The 16,339-nt window shown below is 33.9% G+C and overlaps 1 protein-coding gene across 12 annotated transcripts in view; it reads right to left on the minus strand.

Moving 5' to 3' along the window:
- The window catches only part of MEF2C (myocyte enhancer factor 2C), a 124,165-nt gene that overhangs the window by 69,504 nt on the left and 38,322 nt on the right, over positions 1-16,339 (minus strand). For 11 of the 12 annotated variants that reach the window (XM_015652824.3, XM_015652828.3, XM_033511346.1 and 8 more), the window contains one exon: positions 5,092-5,286. In XM_015652824.3, coding sequence (XP_015508310.1) covers positions 5,092-5,145 — 54 coding nt within the window. In that variant the 5' untranslated portion in view covers positions 5,146-5,286. The remainder of the gene's footprint in view (positions 1-5,091; positions 5,287-16,339) is intronic. The other variant, XM_015652825.3, reaches the window with a different exon arrangement.

A 16,339-nucleotide genomic window follows, 5' to 3' on the forward strand; every position in this document is an offset into this window, starting at 1 on the left:
TCTGTTTATAGCTTTACAGATTTTCTGAAATTAGAGAATGGTAAAAAGTCTGGGCATGAGAAAGTTGAACAGCAAATGTTGGTATTGTTAATATATATAACAATATATATATTGTTATATTGTTAAACCTATGGATTTACATAGATGTGATGCTTTAAAAAGGGTGTCTTAATGTTAAACACCTTAATATTGAAGTGTACACTTACTATGGTATTTAATAATAGTTAAGACCCTGGCAGCTCATTACAAATTGAAAGAAATGAACACTGTGCAGAATCATTAGCTACGATAAACTCAATTGTAATCCTGACTCTTCAGAAGCAGGAAAAAATGCAAAACTAATGAGCAAGAAAATCATAGGGACAAAAAATGGTGCATCACCCTGTAAGGCTTCATATTTCCTAATACTAATTAGAAAAAAAAGTGATTTAATGCAAGAGAGTGTTCCAGATCTGACACCAGAAAATCATTGGGTCAATACACCCTCATTCCTGGGTCAATGGATTTAGCTCACAGAGCATGGATTTAATGAGATATTTTGTGAGATACCTTGTATAACAGTAAGACAATATCATTTATGTCATTACATCTATTAATTTTAGACCTGGACAGCCCTGTCTGGATAGCTGCAAAAAGTTTCAGATGGTCCCCACCTAAAGCAGATTGCAAAAGGCTATCATTAAAACTAACAAAATATTTCATACCTAAAAAAAACCCCAGAAAAAATACAAGGACTTTTCTTGAGAGAAATACAATTTTTCCTTCATGTGTTGACCATAGCAAAGGTAGCTGAAGTATTCATTTCAATTAAGAAAACACAGGAAAATAAAGTTCACTTATTTTTTCCAAGTGACCTCCTTGTGATCTTTTTCTTTTTGAAGCCAACCTAGAAGTGTTACCAGAATTCTTCTCCAATCTGCTCAGATGAAATTTCTGCAGAAAGAATCTGTAGCAGTCAGGCATTTCTAGCAACAGATGCCAATGCTAATATTTTTGGCTATTAATTCTGATGATGGTGCAACTAATGCCATGTAAAAAGTCACAGTCTTTTTCAGTGGTCTGTTGAGAGGACTAGCACAACCTCACAACCTTGTTGAGCCTGAACAGTATTACCAGGGATTCAATCCACATTTATGAAGACTATGTTATCCAAGAATTATCACTAGAATAAAAACGAAATATTTGGTCACATTGTCTGCTTATAACAGGATTCACTTGAGAGTTTTCATTTGCATTTAATACTGTGGTGGCAACCAAACTATACAAAATAAACATGTAATCTAGGCCTGGCATTTATTCAGCCTTCTTCTACATGTGTCAAAAGAGAGTGAAAGGGAAGTTTTCAGATAGTTTTCTCTGAAACTTTTCCAACCAAAGAAAATTTGTTATCATTCTTAGAATCAAACATTCTTGCCATGTTTGTCACCACAAGGTATCAATGAGGACTAATAAAATGCAGCCAACTTGCAGCCTACAAGAAGCAATATTAAATTTATGACTCCTCTCAGTTAAAATCCTGAATTCTGCACTCACTAAAGTCAATGTGAGAACTCTTAAGCAGGCCAGGGTAAAAAGACTGGGCCTCTAATGACTGACTTGAAGTAGTCTTCTTTTAGTTTATGCCCAAGAGTAAAAGCTGAAAATAGTTTTTGGAAAAGTGCAGCTTGTACCCTCAAATTGCACATTTCTGTGAGATTTGCAGCCAGAAATATGACTCTGGATAGTTTGAACTTACATTTATTACCATTGTGGTCACTAAAATAACACAAATCCAACCAACTAGACTTGCTCAGAAGAAATTCTCTTGAAGGGAGATCAACACTATTTTTGTCCTTCCCAATCCACTCATACAAGCACTTTGAAGAGCAAAGGAGTCTCATACTATAGCAAGTGTGGAATATATAGTATAGTGTGGAAGAAAACAGCTGTTTCACAGAGAGAACAAGTACACCATTCAATGGCTGACATAGAGGAGGCTGGAAAAGTGAGTGGAAAAGCAAGGACAAGAATTTTGCTCCCCAGGCCTTGTAACAACTTGAAACTCTTTGCAGATATTCTGCTTTCCAAAGAGATTCACCTTTGCACTGGGAGAGAAGACAGAGTAATAAAACTACTGCTCTAGCTCCTCATTTGATATGTGTTCCATGTATTTTTACCAGCATGTGCAGAGGATTTAAGTGCTGGAGAACAGCTGAGGATGCACCATCCAGTATATCATATCTAACATACCTGGTATCGTGAAACCACACTTTGCTTGAATGTAAGCAACAATAAGGCAGTTTCTAGCCAAACAACTTGCTGCCATTCTTGGAAACATTTTTTGGTGAAGTAGAAAGAAAATATCTCAATCTGAAAATGGAGCTAGAGACAGCCTTTGTGGAACTGTGCTTGAGCTGGTATCTTAGCTTCACCAATCATTTTTTTCTGGTGCAACCTTTTGATCTTTTTTTGTGTATATTTATGCAAACAAATAAGATGACAAGATAGGAATATAAACAAGTTAATATTTTAAGGTTCCTGGAAGTGTGCAAGTTAGGAAACAAATGAACTGATGTTGCTATGCTAAAGCAGCATTATGTAATGATATTTTAAGAACTGGTGAAGTTTGTGAAAGAGAACATCTCATATAAATGGTTGAAAAAACAATAAGCTATTATTAAAAATCCAGTTGTATTTAATCACATATATATTACTGCAATTAAAAAGCCTAATCCCACAGTCCAAGGAAATGATGAAAATCTTTTCATTTGCCTCATTGAGCTTTTCATCAGGGCACTAAATGCAAGGAAAAGTCAGTAAAAATACTTTAAAAAATTTCATTAATACATGAGTAGAAATAAGAAGCAGAATCAAGCCGGTTTTACAATATGGAAACTAAAATAATGCAAGTCTATACTACCTCCAGCCTCAGAGTAGCTAAGCTACATTAGCAAATATTGAATTGGGATTGTTCATCCTGAAAAAGAGAAGGCTGGGACTTAACTACAGCCTTCCAGCACCCGAAGGGAGTCTACAGGAAAGATGGAGAAGGACATTTTACAAGAGTATGGAGTGACAGGACATGGGGGAATGTATTCAAGCTGACAGGGAGTAGGTTTAGATTAGATATCAGCAAAAAATTCTTTACTGTGGGAGTGGTGAAGCACAGGTACAGGTTGACCAGAGGAGCTGCAGCTGCCCCAGTCAGCTAGACGTGTTTGAGGTTTTGAGGCTTCAAGCAATCTGGTCTTTTGGAAGGAGTCTCTGCTTATGGCAGTGGAGCTGGAACTAGGTTTCCTCCTTCCAACCCAAACCATTCTCTGATACTATGAATCTAAGAAATGCCTAGTGAGACAAACACTTCTTGAACTAACACTACAGTTAGTATTCTAGTGTTATGGTTTTGTTAATAATTATTAGTTCTGAAAACTGGTTCTGGAATTCTTGAAATTACTGTGAATGATTTGAAGACTAGCTCTCTTCTGTTTTAAAAGTATATTCAACCACTTTAAAGATACTCTTCTTAAAAAAGTGGGGCTAAAATCTCTGTAAATACTGTATTTAAGCAAGCAAGTTGAGATTAGGCTGTTGTATGATCTGATGTTATGAATGGCTAAATTTTGTGTTATTGTTTACAAAATAATTCATGTTCTTTTCAAAAACAAACCATTGTAGCATAGGAAAGTTTCAAAAAACTACTGACTTAATATTTAATAATTAATTAAATTCAATATTTCAAATCCAATTTCAACTCTAAGCTATAAGACAATTAAAATAAACATTTCTGTATTTTTAGAATTATTGCTTTTTAACTTGTCTCACAAGAACAGGCAATCTTTAGGAAAAACACAACTAAATACTAGTAAAACTACTAACACTACAAAATTTAAAGGTTCTTGGAAAGCATATTTAAGGACTATAATTTGTTGTTATGCTTAAACTGAGTTTTTTTAAGGTTTTATAAAATCTTCCATCATTAACAGCCTCTTAAAAAATCCCTGAATATATGAAGAAATTTATAGATCTATTAATAGAAACCCAGTATCAAGTTCTTAAAAATCAGATACTGAAAATTGTTCCTAAATTGCAGCCAGGTGTATGAAGAACATTAATCATAGCATTAAATAATTATATGGAGAGGTTCCCACAATTGTGGATCTTGAATTTCAACAAAACATCCACATCCATTCATTTACATAAAATGTAAACAGCAGCAATTTCATTGATATAATTTGAAGATATCAGTTATTGAATTTTATTTTTGTGTTAAGAGGGGAGCAAATTCTGTAATTTATGACCATGTTTTAACCAGCAGAGATAGTGTTGATAATATGTGACAGCTCCTTAGCCATTTTATTTAAATAAAATAAATAAATTAATTTATTTTAATTTAAAAATTAGTATATCTTTCCTGTTGGATCTATTTAGTCTTAGCTAAATAGTGATGGTCACTTGGTTTTATAATTACAACATGCTAGAATGATTGTATGTGAGTTTTAGATTGTGTTAGGCTACTCAAATTCTTCTTAAAATTCAGACAGCAAAAGAAGAGACTTTTTTTATGATGCAGTGTCCTTTTTATATGACAGAGGTAAAAATAAAGACACTGCAAAGGTGAAGGAGCACAAATAATTGGGATGTCTGAATTTAAATGAAAGTGCTCATATTATTGTAACTCATATTATAACAGTTTACAAAATATAGTACTAAAAGCCTGTGTCCTGTAGCTACTCCCAGATGTGCTTAACAATATACATTCCAGACCAAAGCCAAAGCAAGTGTGGAGTAGAGCACACACCGCCATCTTTGTAGAATTCTTTGTAAAATTTGTAGTCTTTGTAGAATCAAGTCCTCAAGTTCCTCAGCTTCCTAACTGTACATGTTACTGAACTTGAAAACTGTGTATGAGGTTTCAGGTTGTTTACAAAAGTATTTTTCCTTCGATAGTCTAACACACATTTTGTATACATATACATATATATTGGTATATACATATATATTGGTATATGTATAGGTGCACAAACTTATCAACTTTTTAATCACTTTTAATAATAAGTCATCTTATAAATATAATATGATACAATGCTCAAGTCAGGTATTTTTGCAACTCACCTGTCTGTTACGTTCATCCATAATCCTTGTAATCTGAATCTTTTTTCTCCCCATAGTCCCCGTTTTTTTTTCTCTCCTTCTTCCTTAAAATTATGTATTTTTCCCTTCTCTTTTATTCCTCTTTCCTGTTTCCTCAAAACAAACCTTCTTCAGCACTTGCACTACTCAGTTCACAGTCCTCTGCATCCGTTCCTGCTAAATACAGAAAGGAAATCAAATGTTATTATGAAATTGATAGCCAGATGAAAGTTATTATATGGACCTGGCTAAGCATCCTCATTATAATTTAGTGTACAACTAAATTATAATGAAAATTTAATGCATCTGTAAAACAAGTAATGCATGGAGAAAAATATTGTATTCAAAGGCTTATATTTTTATGAAAGAAAACACCAAACACAAATATATCAAGAAATAAATAAAAAGACTGAAGTACACATTGTGAAAATTTTAATGGAGTTAAGTTTCTCTTATGTTAAATATCACTCACAGCTCTAATATGAAAAATTACCTAAATCAGAGAGTTAATGAACTGTTCTGTATCTATGTATGCTAAGCAGGCCAGCTAATTTATTTCTGAAGGGAAAAAAATTTTGTGTTTTGGCAGCAGAGGTGATAATTTCCCTCACTGTACAACTAAGATGAACATTTATTAAAGTGTTAATTGATATGTAATAGTTGCCAGCTACTTTAAATCCAAAGTCCTTAACATTATTCTTTAAGAATATAAATTAGTAAAAGTATTGCTGAAGGTACTTGAAGGAAACACTAGTTTTCAAGCACTTTCCCCTCATTTAATTTAAGGGCAAATTGTAAATTGTTCTGCAAAGGATTTATAACTTGCAAACATAAGTTTTCTTATAAAAACAGAACAATGGAGGCAGATGACAATTTAAGAATGTTTTGAAAAATATTTTCACAATATTTAGTAATGCATGAGCTTTACAATACTGTAAACAGAGCTAAGAAGATATATGCAGAGCATATAAAAATACACAATACAGAAAACATATTTCATAAAATGTTAAAACCAACATAATTAATTTCTATCATATCCAAAGTATTTTTGACAATAAGGAAGTCCATGGAAATAAAAAAAAAATACAAAAATTAATTAATATAGTATAAGGTAAAAGACAGAAGTTTCCCATTTATAATGTTGATTGACCATATTTATATATATTTTAATAGAGAAGCACAAAGTTTTTTGAAACACAGAAAAGGAAAAAGAAATTTGAACAATTATGAATTTGTATGTTCTTTTAAAGTTTTTATGTTTGCTCCATACTGTAGTAAAAATATTGTCCTGGAAGTAAAAGAATTTGTAAATTTAAAATGGAGGCCAGCATTTCCTCATTTATTCTAAATTTATAGTATCTCAGCTGACCTGATAAATTCTCACAATATATTACATAACACTAAGCTGATATCCTGGTCATTTAATCCTTTATTTGGCTCTAATTCAAAGCTACTGAGGCAGAAAAGCTAGATCTCACTCTTTCTGATCTTCAATTCTCTTCTGATTTTCTTAGCATACATTCAACTTTAACCTGCTCAAGTGTTTTATCATGCTAAAAAAAAAAATTAACGAGTAAGCAGTCTGAGTTTTCTAGCTTGCCACTATGATGTAATTAATCTGTTGGGCAAAACAAATGCTCAGGTATAGTACTTACTATATTTCTATACATTAATATATTTTTATATTATTTTCTGGGCTTATTTGTATATCATTACTATAGTGGAGAAGACAGAACATGGAGCAATTATTATTGTAACTATATCAAAATATAGACAGCAAAAATTCTTCTCTGCTTTTTATCTTTGAAAACAATAGCTTCTAACTGCTTAAAAAGATACAAAGGTTGTTGGCCATATTTGCAACAACAAAAAGTTAAAAAAAGGCCAAGACTTTGAAATTAATTTATTTTGTAAATGTATTTTTAAAAGCATTTTTCCAAACAAAGTTAGGAGACAGTCTTATCTGATTTTCAGTGTTGACAAACAAACCCAGTCTATTTTTAGAAATGGGTTTACATTTCCTTGGATTGGGTTTGTTTCCTGTTTTTCCTATAGTATTACCTCCAACACAAAGCACAAATTAGAATGGTGTTTCCCATGCAGAACTCAAAAGAGTCTAACAGGCTTTATCTGTAGAAGCAAACCCATACTCTAATCCACAGCAAATAGATGTGGAACAACTTCCTTTCCTTCCATGCAGCTGAGGCCAGTGGTGCTATTGGATTACAGCACTATATGCCTAAACTTCTGCTCACTGCAGGGGGGAAGGTCAGGGTGGGCAGATTAGAGCAGCTGTGCCTGGTTAGTGAAGATGAGCTGCTCTGCAGATGAAGATGCTGATGCTGTGTGAGTTCAGAAAAAAAATCACTTAATACTGAGAAAACTCTGCCAGGAAGGATAGGAATCACAGTGGAGGAGCAGTATGTTGAATCACTCCCACACACTTATCAGTTCCACATTTAAGACCAGTCTTAAAACAACAGCTTTTACAGACAGTTTAAAGTTGGAAACTTAAAATTCCTGTGGTCTACACAAAATTATCATAAAGTAATTCATGCAAGACTTGATCACGAGAATTTTCTGTAAAACATATAAATAGGTCATCAAACATATAATTTGCAAAGAAACATAAATTTGCTTCAATGGGCAGTGAGTTAAGTTTTCTTGCATGGATTAAAAAAAAAAGTCTTTCTTCCTATATGTTCTAGTTTGCATTTTGCTTACTAGACCAATTTTAAATAAAAGTTTTTCAATTTTTTTTAGCAAATTTATTTCCTTTGAAAAAAAACCCCAGTTTCTGCTATTCTTAGTACTACTCAAAACAAATTTGAATGCCTGTGGTGTTCCCCTGTATTCTTCTTAATACTTATTCCCTATATATTCTCTTACTCTTTTATACAGACACACAGACACACAGACACACACATATATATACACATACATACACCTATCAACACTAAGTCCTTCAAGTGTTATTCTTACTATGTGTTAGCTCATAGCTCTATATATTTCATTAGTGCATATATGAAAAAGATAGCTGGAGTGATTCCCAATCAATGAAATTCAGACAAGTAAATCAAGTCATCTCATGCAAGGGCTATAACCTTTAAAGCCTGGTAATTTCCAAGTCAAACAGAATGTAAAGAACTCTGGAGACCAAAAAATCCCCATGGCTGCTAAGGACTTCACCAACACACTCAATACCTTTTGAAAGTTTTTGTAGAACCAAGGATTGCAGTATTAAGTATTTAAAGTTCCTGTTAACTGGTAAATTGTTATTTCACTAACGCTAAAAAAGCTGCTTGATTAGAAAAGTTGAATGTACTACAAAAGTCAAATAGGTCTGCAGGCTTCAATTACCCAAGAGAATCTTAAAAGGAGCTTTGTTGAAGTAGCTCCACCTAAAATAAAACTTCCAACTTAATAATATAGTCACGTGAAAACAAATTGCATTTAAAGAAATATGGAGTTAAAAGCTATTATGTTATGATTTTCTGCGTTTTTTTTTTACAAAGCCAAGTAGTAAAAAAACCAACAAACAACCAAAACCAAAACAAACCAGACTGCTTAAAAAAAGAGGAACTTAATTTTTGGCGGTCTTCTGTTCACTATATGATTTGGCAGAGGCAGTGGTAGCTGACAGAAGATTGATCTGAGCCTCGAGAAGGGAAAAGAACTTAAGGAGAAATGCAGCAAATCACTTGACAGCTCCTGTCTCTCTTTTGAACACTGACACACAGACATATGCACACACATGCACACACATGCACAGCCGCTATCCCTTCTCTGCAGCACAGAAGAATCTTGACAGAATGGCAGGAAGCACGCAGAGAGCAGTCAGGGAAGGATATTATGTCAGCAACCACGAACAATAAAAGGTGTAAAGGTGCTTCCTTCCCTAAACTGTTCCAGAAGTACAAAATGGGAACCAAAACTGTCCACTTCCTTCTCTGAGCAGAACTGTCTGAATCTGCTCTGCTGCAACACCGAGACAGAGAATCCTTTGAGCAGTTACACGAGGAGAAATAAGGAGTATCAAAACATGACAGTAAAAATATTTAATTTATAAACAAGAAGGCAGCCAGAGAAAAACCAAGTTAAAATGTGCTAGAGTTTATAGCATTTTCATGGTTGCTTTAAAAAAGTAAAAAACTTGTCATAAAGACGTCCCTGTTCCATTAAGCAGCTTACATTTTGAATGGATTAATTAGGTTAAAACTGAAGAACAAACCAATTTTTTTTTCATTATGCTGATATAAGGATGTAAAGAAAAAAGTGCTGATCCCTTTTTCCTACCATTCTTATCTTGATATATAAAGAAATGAAATCTTTTTATGCAAAACTGTTCTCTCAAACAAGTTTTGAATCTGTCCAAAAATGTGAATGTACTGAGTAAGAATGCATCATCTACTTTTCTGATGAAACATTAGCTGCAAAAACATAACCATAAACACTGACTGTGAGGGGAACACATTTAGATAAAATGGTCACTCCATTTCTGTAAAATCCTGACTGACTATGTTCCACACATTGACAGAGCTACACAGTAAAGAAACAGCTGGGCATACTACATCAATTGAAGACATCACTCATTTTGGGTCTGTCACCTTGAGCTGGATATAGTTTAAAGAAATGCAGAGAAGGATGAAAATAATTATCCATCACATTATCTGACTGAGATCAGTTGACATTAAAGATAGAAGTGGTTCTTTACATTTACCTGGTGGTTTGGTTGCATGGTCATAACAAAGGACGCAGTTTGGGCCTTATCAGAAGGTTATGATAAAATTATATATGTCATCACCATGGCAATATACCAGTAAAGCAGCAATGGTATGATCTACAGTATGTTTCTCCAGGCAGAAAGCCATGCAAAAATGAATCTGAGTCATCTTAAGCTTTCAAACATCTGTCCACAACACTAGGATTTAGAAATTAAACATAACCTACACTTACGTGTTTTGATCTTATGGGCAGGCTGCCATATGAAAAAGTTGGAAGAGAGTTAATTTTAATCTACTAAATTTAACTCTCAATAGATCATGCATTCAGCTACAGAAAATATAAAACAAACATTTAAGCCATAATGGATATATTATAATAGATAAAGTACTAGACACTGCTAGAGTGACAGTACATCAAACCAAAAAACTGCACAAAAAGAAAATATTTTTAATCTGTAACTACCAAGGCTTATTATCTTTTCAGTTATCTAACCTGACTGCTGATTTATGGCATGAGCTTAATTTATAATGGAGAATAATTCCAGGGAAATAAAGTTCTGAACCAAGGCAGGAGTAAAATATTCTTGAAGTTTCAAACTACAAAATAATTCTCAAGATGTAAATTGTTGCTTAGAATTTTAAGATAAAACTTAAATTATTTGATTTTAATTAATATTTCATTAATTTTTCTACTGATTTTGAAAGTGTCTGCTGGACTCACAAGACTATTTCAACTTATACTCCATTTTTTAGTTTGTTTATGTATAAAGGATAGTAGAATGTGTTTATTTTAAATCTGAACTTACAGAGCTGTACCTTATTTGCTTGCTTATTTGTTTGCTTGCTTACATTTCAACATATGTCTAGTATAATGACAATGTAGCAATGAATTGCAGAAAATTCCTCTCTTGCAGCTAAGTTAATGGTTTCATCAATACTGTTCTATTCCTTGGAACAGCCATGAGAATATTTTTAAATGTGATTTATTTTATTTTTTAAATTTGGAATGATACACTTCTGAAGACTCTTTTTAAGAATGCTTCAGACAATTGTGGTCTATGTAGCTTACAACTCAAATACAGTACCAAATTATCTCACAGAACAAGAACCTGTGCATCACGGGTGGAAGACTTCCTTGTTTCGTAAAGTTCCCCTGAAAAGATTTTTGGGGCAAACTAAGCATCATTGACAAAATAGCAGAGAAGATGATACTTTGTAACACTGGCCCTATTTCACTGTGCCACAGACCCTGCTTTTCAAGAGACTAATGCCGTCTGTAGCCACCTCTCTATCCAAGCCAATCCATGTCTGTACAAAAGGGAAGGAGTGACTTTAGTTTCTCCTCCACAATATGTGCTGACAGACATCCATCCAGCACAGTGTTGGAAGATTTTATGAATATTGCATGCATGCTATAGCAAACCTGGTCATGCTGCTAATGACAGGAGATCAAAATACTTCCATGTGATCATGGAGTTTGCCACAGATGATGAGATCATTCCTTGTAGCAGTGCACCACAAGAAGCAACCACCAGATGAAAACTGATTGCTTGAACATCAGTAAGATATGCCTGCTATGCTTGAGGAAGAAAGGAAGACCTGGCTAATTGACAACATTTCTGAAGACTGATAAAATGGAGTATTTAAATTGTAAAGCAATTAATGCAGACACTAATGCAAATTTTAAGGAGAACAATTAAGTGAAATATTCGTATAAAATCTATGCCTGTGAAGAGTCAACTTTAAAACTATTATTGCGTGGTATTTCAATATATACCCATCACCCAAAAGAAAAAAAAAATAGAGTAAATAGTTTGAAGAAAAGGTTTGTATGTTTATGATTAGGTTCATGATGTACCCTTAGCAGCTGGACAGACATAATGGGAGCCTGACCAATATATATGGAATAAGATCTATAAGGCACTTCAGACTGCCTCAAGCATAACAGTTTATTCAATTGGACACACTAATTTGTCTGAAATGGAAACAGTGACTAGGAATGGGAACCTCACTTAAAATGGAGTAGGGAAATTGAACCACTGCAAATTCACCTAGGAGCCTTGACAGTTTTGAGCTAGTAACTTGATCGGATTGCATTATAGTTACTAGATGCATAAAAATATCATGAAAGGTGTTTTACCAATTCAGTTGGTCATTTACTGAACTAAAGAAGAGGAAGCACTTCAGTGGTCAACAAGTGAAGTGGGTAAGATTTAGCACCTTGTGAGTTGAAAAGGTCTTGGAGCTACTGTGATTTGTGTCTCTTTGTACTGAAAGACATATTACATACCAAGTAAAATACCAGTGCTACATTTTGGGAGCAGTCGTAAACACAAAGGACTTTGGAGAGCGTTGACTTTTTACAGGAAAATGTAAGATCTCGAGTGTTGTTATTGCATCACCTTAAAGTATTCTCTGACTGTGGTTAGATCTAGATGTACAGATTTGTTATTAATGTTTTCATACATGAGGAAGTCTGTGGAACTTAAATCCCCCAAACAGCTTTTCAGAATCAGGGGATTATTCCAGGTATTATTGGAAAAAACAGTATAATGCAACATAAAATCATAGTCTGAACTGGGTTACAAGTGCTTAGTAATGCCAGTATCAGTGAAAGGCAATTTTGGATTTCTTCTATTGAAGAAAATATGGATTAATTCTAAAAAAGGATGATTTCCTAATCCTTTTTGATTACTTTCTGCTTATAATTTGCTGAAAGCTAGGGAGCTTGGTACATGCAACTGGACAGTGTTTGTCTAAACTGTGGTCAGTGATGTGTCTAGAAGCAATAGGTGGAATGGATATAGAAGACAATTAAATTTTGGATAAAATGGATGGACTTGTCAAGACCTACACAGGTCTCATCTCCTTTGTCTTCATCCAACAAGCTCCAGATAAATTTTATACACCCTGATCCAGGATCCTTTTCTCATTCGAAGAATCCTCTGGAACCCAACAAAGGAGTCCTTTTTCTCACTGTAATCATGTGTATCTATAGTTTAACAACATAGCTGAGTTGTGCTATTCCAGGTTTGTGTTGCACTACCACTTCATCTCTGTGAAGAGGAACAAAGACTTGGATTGCAGAAACCTCATAACCAAATTTACAAATGAGTAATTTTAGGAAGTTTTCAGAGAAAAGAGAAAACTTGGAAACAGTATTTTTGTGGCATAAATAAGTGGAGCAAACCATAATAAGAACCCAAAGTGTCTTTAAATTACCAAGCAAATAAGTGACTGAGCACTGTAGTTGGTTCAAAGACTAAGCTGAAAATTAGGAAGGATCATCTAAAGAGGTTGAATAGGGGAAAAAACTGAGGATGAAATTGCCATAAAACTGGGAACATGAATGTAGAAATTAAGAGAAAAAACCCTGAGATGTAAATAAGTTCTTCATTATGAGAAAAACTTCTACCAGGAAACAGACTCTATGGAAATATTGTCAAAGGGTTAATGAAAGGAATCTTTCCCAACATAATTAAAGTGAAAAAAATTGCCAAGGTAAAGCTTGAATGAAAGTAAAACTATTACAGGTTTATGATGGGAAATATCTTGATGGGAAAACTGCATAAATATGTTGGGGTGGCATAAAATTCTTGTATGGATTGGAAGTGTGGCTTATGATGTTGCCATTTTAAGAGTAATTTGAGTAATGTCTGGAAGGTGAAAGACAGAACTTATAGGATTATGCTGGTAAGCATAACTTCAGTGATCTTACAGTCCGGAAAATTAAAAAAAAACCAATTCATAGTAAAGATCCCTATTTGGTATTATTTTGTAGAGGTTTGTAACTTGTGATGATAAGAAGAAGCTCAATATATATATCTATATATATCTCATTGGGAAAGAGCTCAGGTGATGGGATAGGGAACTCAAACATTAATATCTGGACCTCAATTCTCAACCATGCTGCATTTAGAGATATAATAAAACTTTGTAAATAAACAGAATTAAGGAAATATTTGAATTACTTATCAGTTTCCCTAACCTAATTGCAACAACCTTTATAATACCTTGAATTTGGCTAGCTACCCAAGCCAAAAATGGACAATGACTCTAAAGCATATCCCTTTATATGGTTCAGCTTCCTACCAGAGAAATTAAGTGATTAAACATAAAGAGTTTTAACAGATGTCCTAAGTCACAGAAATTCCATTAAATCTGTACAAACCTTTGGAATCCCATGGAATCTCTGTATGCCAGACTCTCAAGCTATTTGATAGCATTTTGCTATATGATAACACCTACTCAGGCTTGAAAATTTTGATTGTAATATCTTAGATATTTTAAAATTTGTTTCTTGCTATTAGATCTTGTGTGATGCAACCAGCCACCCAAGTCCATCACCGACTCTCCAAAGATGGAAGGAATCTCAGACAGACATGGCTTTAAATTTAGAGAATATTACTGGTTTCTGTATTACTGGTTTATATTTCTGCTCCTTTCAACACATACCAACATAATAACAGATCCACCACTAATATTGAAAAAATAAGTCAGGTAAATTTTGTAAGCAGAGTTAGTACCTAATGTAGACTAACAATTTTGGAAAAAATTGCATAATTCTTGGCTCCTCAGTATACCTCAAACTGATCCTTTATTTCCAGCTATAGAAGATGGAAAATATTATCTCTTTCTACAAATAATTTGTCTGTGGTGTTAGACCATTTCAGCTTCAACTATACTATCACAGAAACAAAAATTTGGTTTTCTTATAGCTTAAACCTTAACACATAACTCATGTTTCAGTATTTTTATTAGTTTTTTTAATGCAACTTAAGTTCAGTATACCCTTCATGTGGTAATTTCTCCCTTAAAGAGGAATGATTAGACACAGAGATGTTCTGCTTTTCTTTTTTGTATACTCAATTCTAGAAACACATTTTTTTGCTTTAATTCCTGACCTTTCCAGAAATGTCAGGAATGAAATACAGTTCTTCTGAAATGTAGACTGCACAGCATTGTGGAGAGATGCTAAGCTGATAACAGTTCATTCTTTTTGAATGAATAATACAAATGTAATATGATAAATATGGGTATAAAAACTATGACACTCCCTGAATGCAACTGCTTGCCCAGAGATAGCTGCAGGCTTAAAATGAGAAGGAAGAACAAGGGGAGAAAAAAAAGCAAGGGAAATATATCAATCTTCCCAATGACCATGACAATTCAAACATCTTCCAATCCCACTCAGATATTTTATTTTTTTTCCCAAGGACAGAAGGAGATGAAATGTATGTCAGGTACCTAATAAGGCTAATAATAAAAAAGAAACCCCACACCTACATTTCACTGCAGAGAAGTGGGAAACTGCCTCTGTGCAATATGTGTCCTTTCTAATGGCAAAGCTCATAAATTAGGACAGTTTCTTGCTGTTAAACATACAAAACACAGACAATTTACATGGAAACATGCAAATTCAGAATGGATTTGCTCTGAAAGATGGGAAGAAAAGTACAGTACAGCAATGAAACACAATTACAAAGAATTTAGAGTCCACTTGATAGGAAATAAACCTTGTACATATATTGCCTTGTGCCTCATGTCTGCAATTCGGCATGTCCAGGATGAAGCATCTATTGGAGAGATGGAAGGTTCTGACTACCGAGAAATAAAGTATGTGGCCGTATCTGTTAGTGTTAGTCTGCCATAAATCACTGGCTAAAGCTATTTGCTTTCTACCTCCAGCCTGCATCTTGCCAAGAAGGATCTCTCTATGCTAGAAGATACAAACTAGATTCTCACTGATTTGGAACTATGAAAATGCATAAAGCTGCTTATAAAAAAGGAAAGAGAACAAGGAATTTGCTGTGTAAAAAAGGTAAAAAGATGCCTCACGGGAGAAAAAAAAAAAGTTGTCAGAAATAACTGGCTTAAAATGTCTGTTGAGTTGTCTGTGTTGCTCTGGCTTACTGGGATATTCTATAAATCTTATTTTTGTCCATAGTGGTTAAAAACCAGACAGACAATAGATAGGTTTCTGTTAACAATATTCACATGAAAATAGAGAAAGAGAGAAATTTAAGATATACAACACATTGGGGAGTTATGCTGAGATATGATAAAGAGCTAAAAGAGCTGCAGCTTTGTACCTGCATTAGTTGCAAAGACATAAATAGCCTAGTCTAATATAGTGTGCTGCTCAGCCATATCATAGTACATATTTAGTTTTTGAAAACTGTGCTAGACAAGTAATTTGTACTTTCCACACGAGGATTTCGTCTTCGAATTTTTCACAGAATTGGAGTCTAACAGCTCTAAACGCAAGACTCTTAAAAGCAAAATTTTTACTGAAAGGATGGTGTTTACCAGAGGTACATCTGCTTCTCTGTATAACTACAAAAGCCACAAGTGAGCATCACACCTTGCTTACAAAACCTCAGCTATAACCGCTCCATTAGCATATGCAGCTGGATTTCTTTTCCTTTCTTTCTTTCTTTTTTTTTCTTTTTCTTTCTTTCTTTTTTTTTCTTTTTCTTTCTTTCTTTCTTTCTTTCTTTCTTTCT

This window comes from Parus major, chromosome Z (assembly GCF_001522545.3).
Source record: "Parus major isolate Abel chromosome Z, Parus_major1.1, whole genome shotgun sequence".
Taxonomy (NCBI): domain Eukaryota; kingdom Metazoa; phylum Chordata; class Aves; order Passeriformes; family Paridae; genus Parus; species Parus major.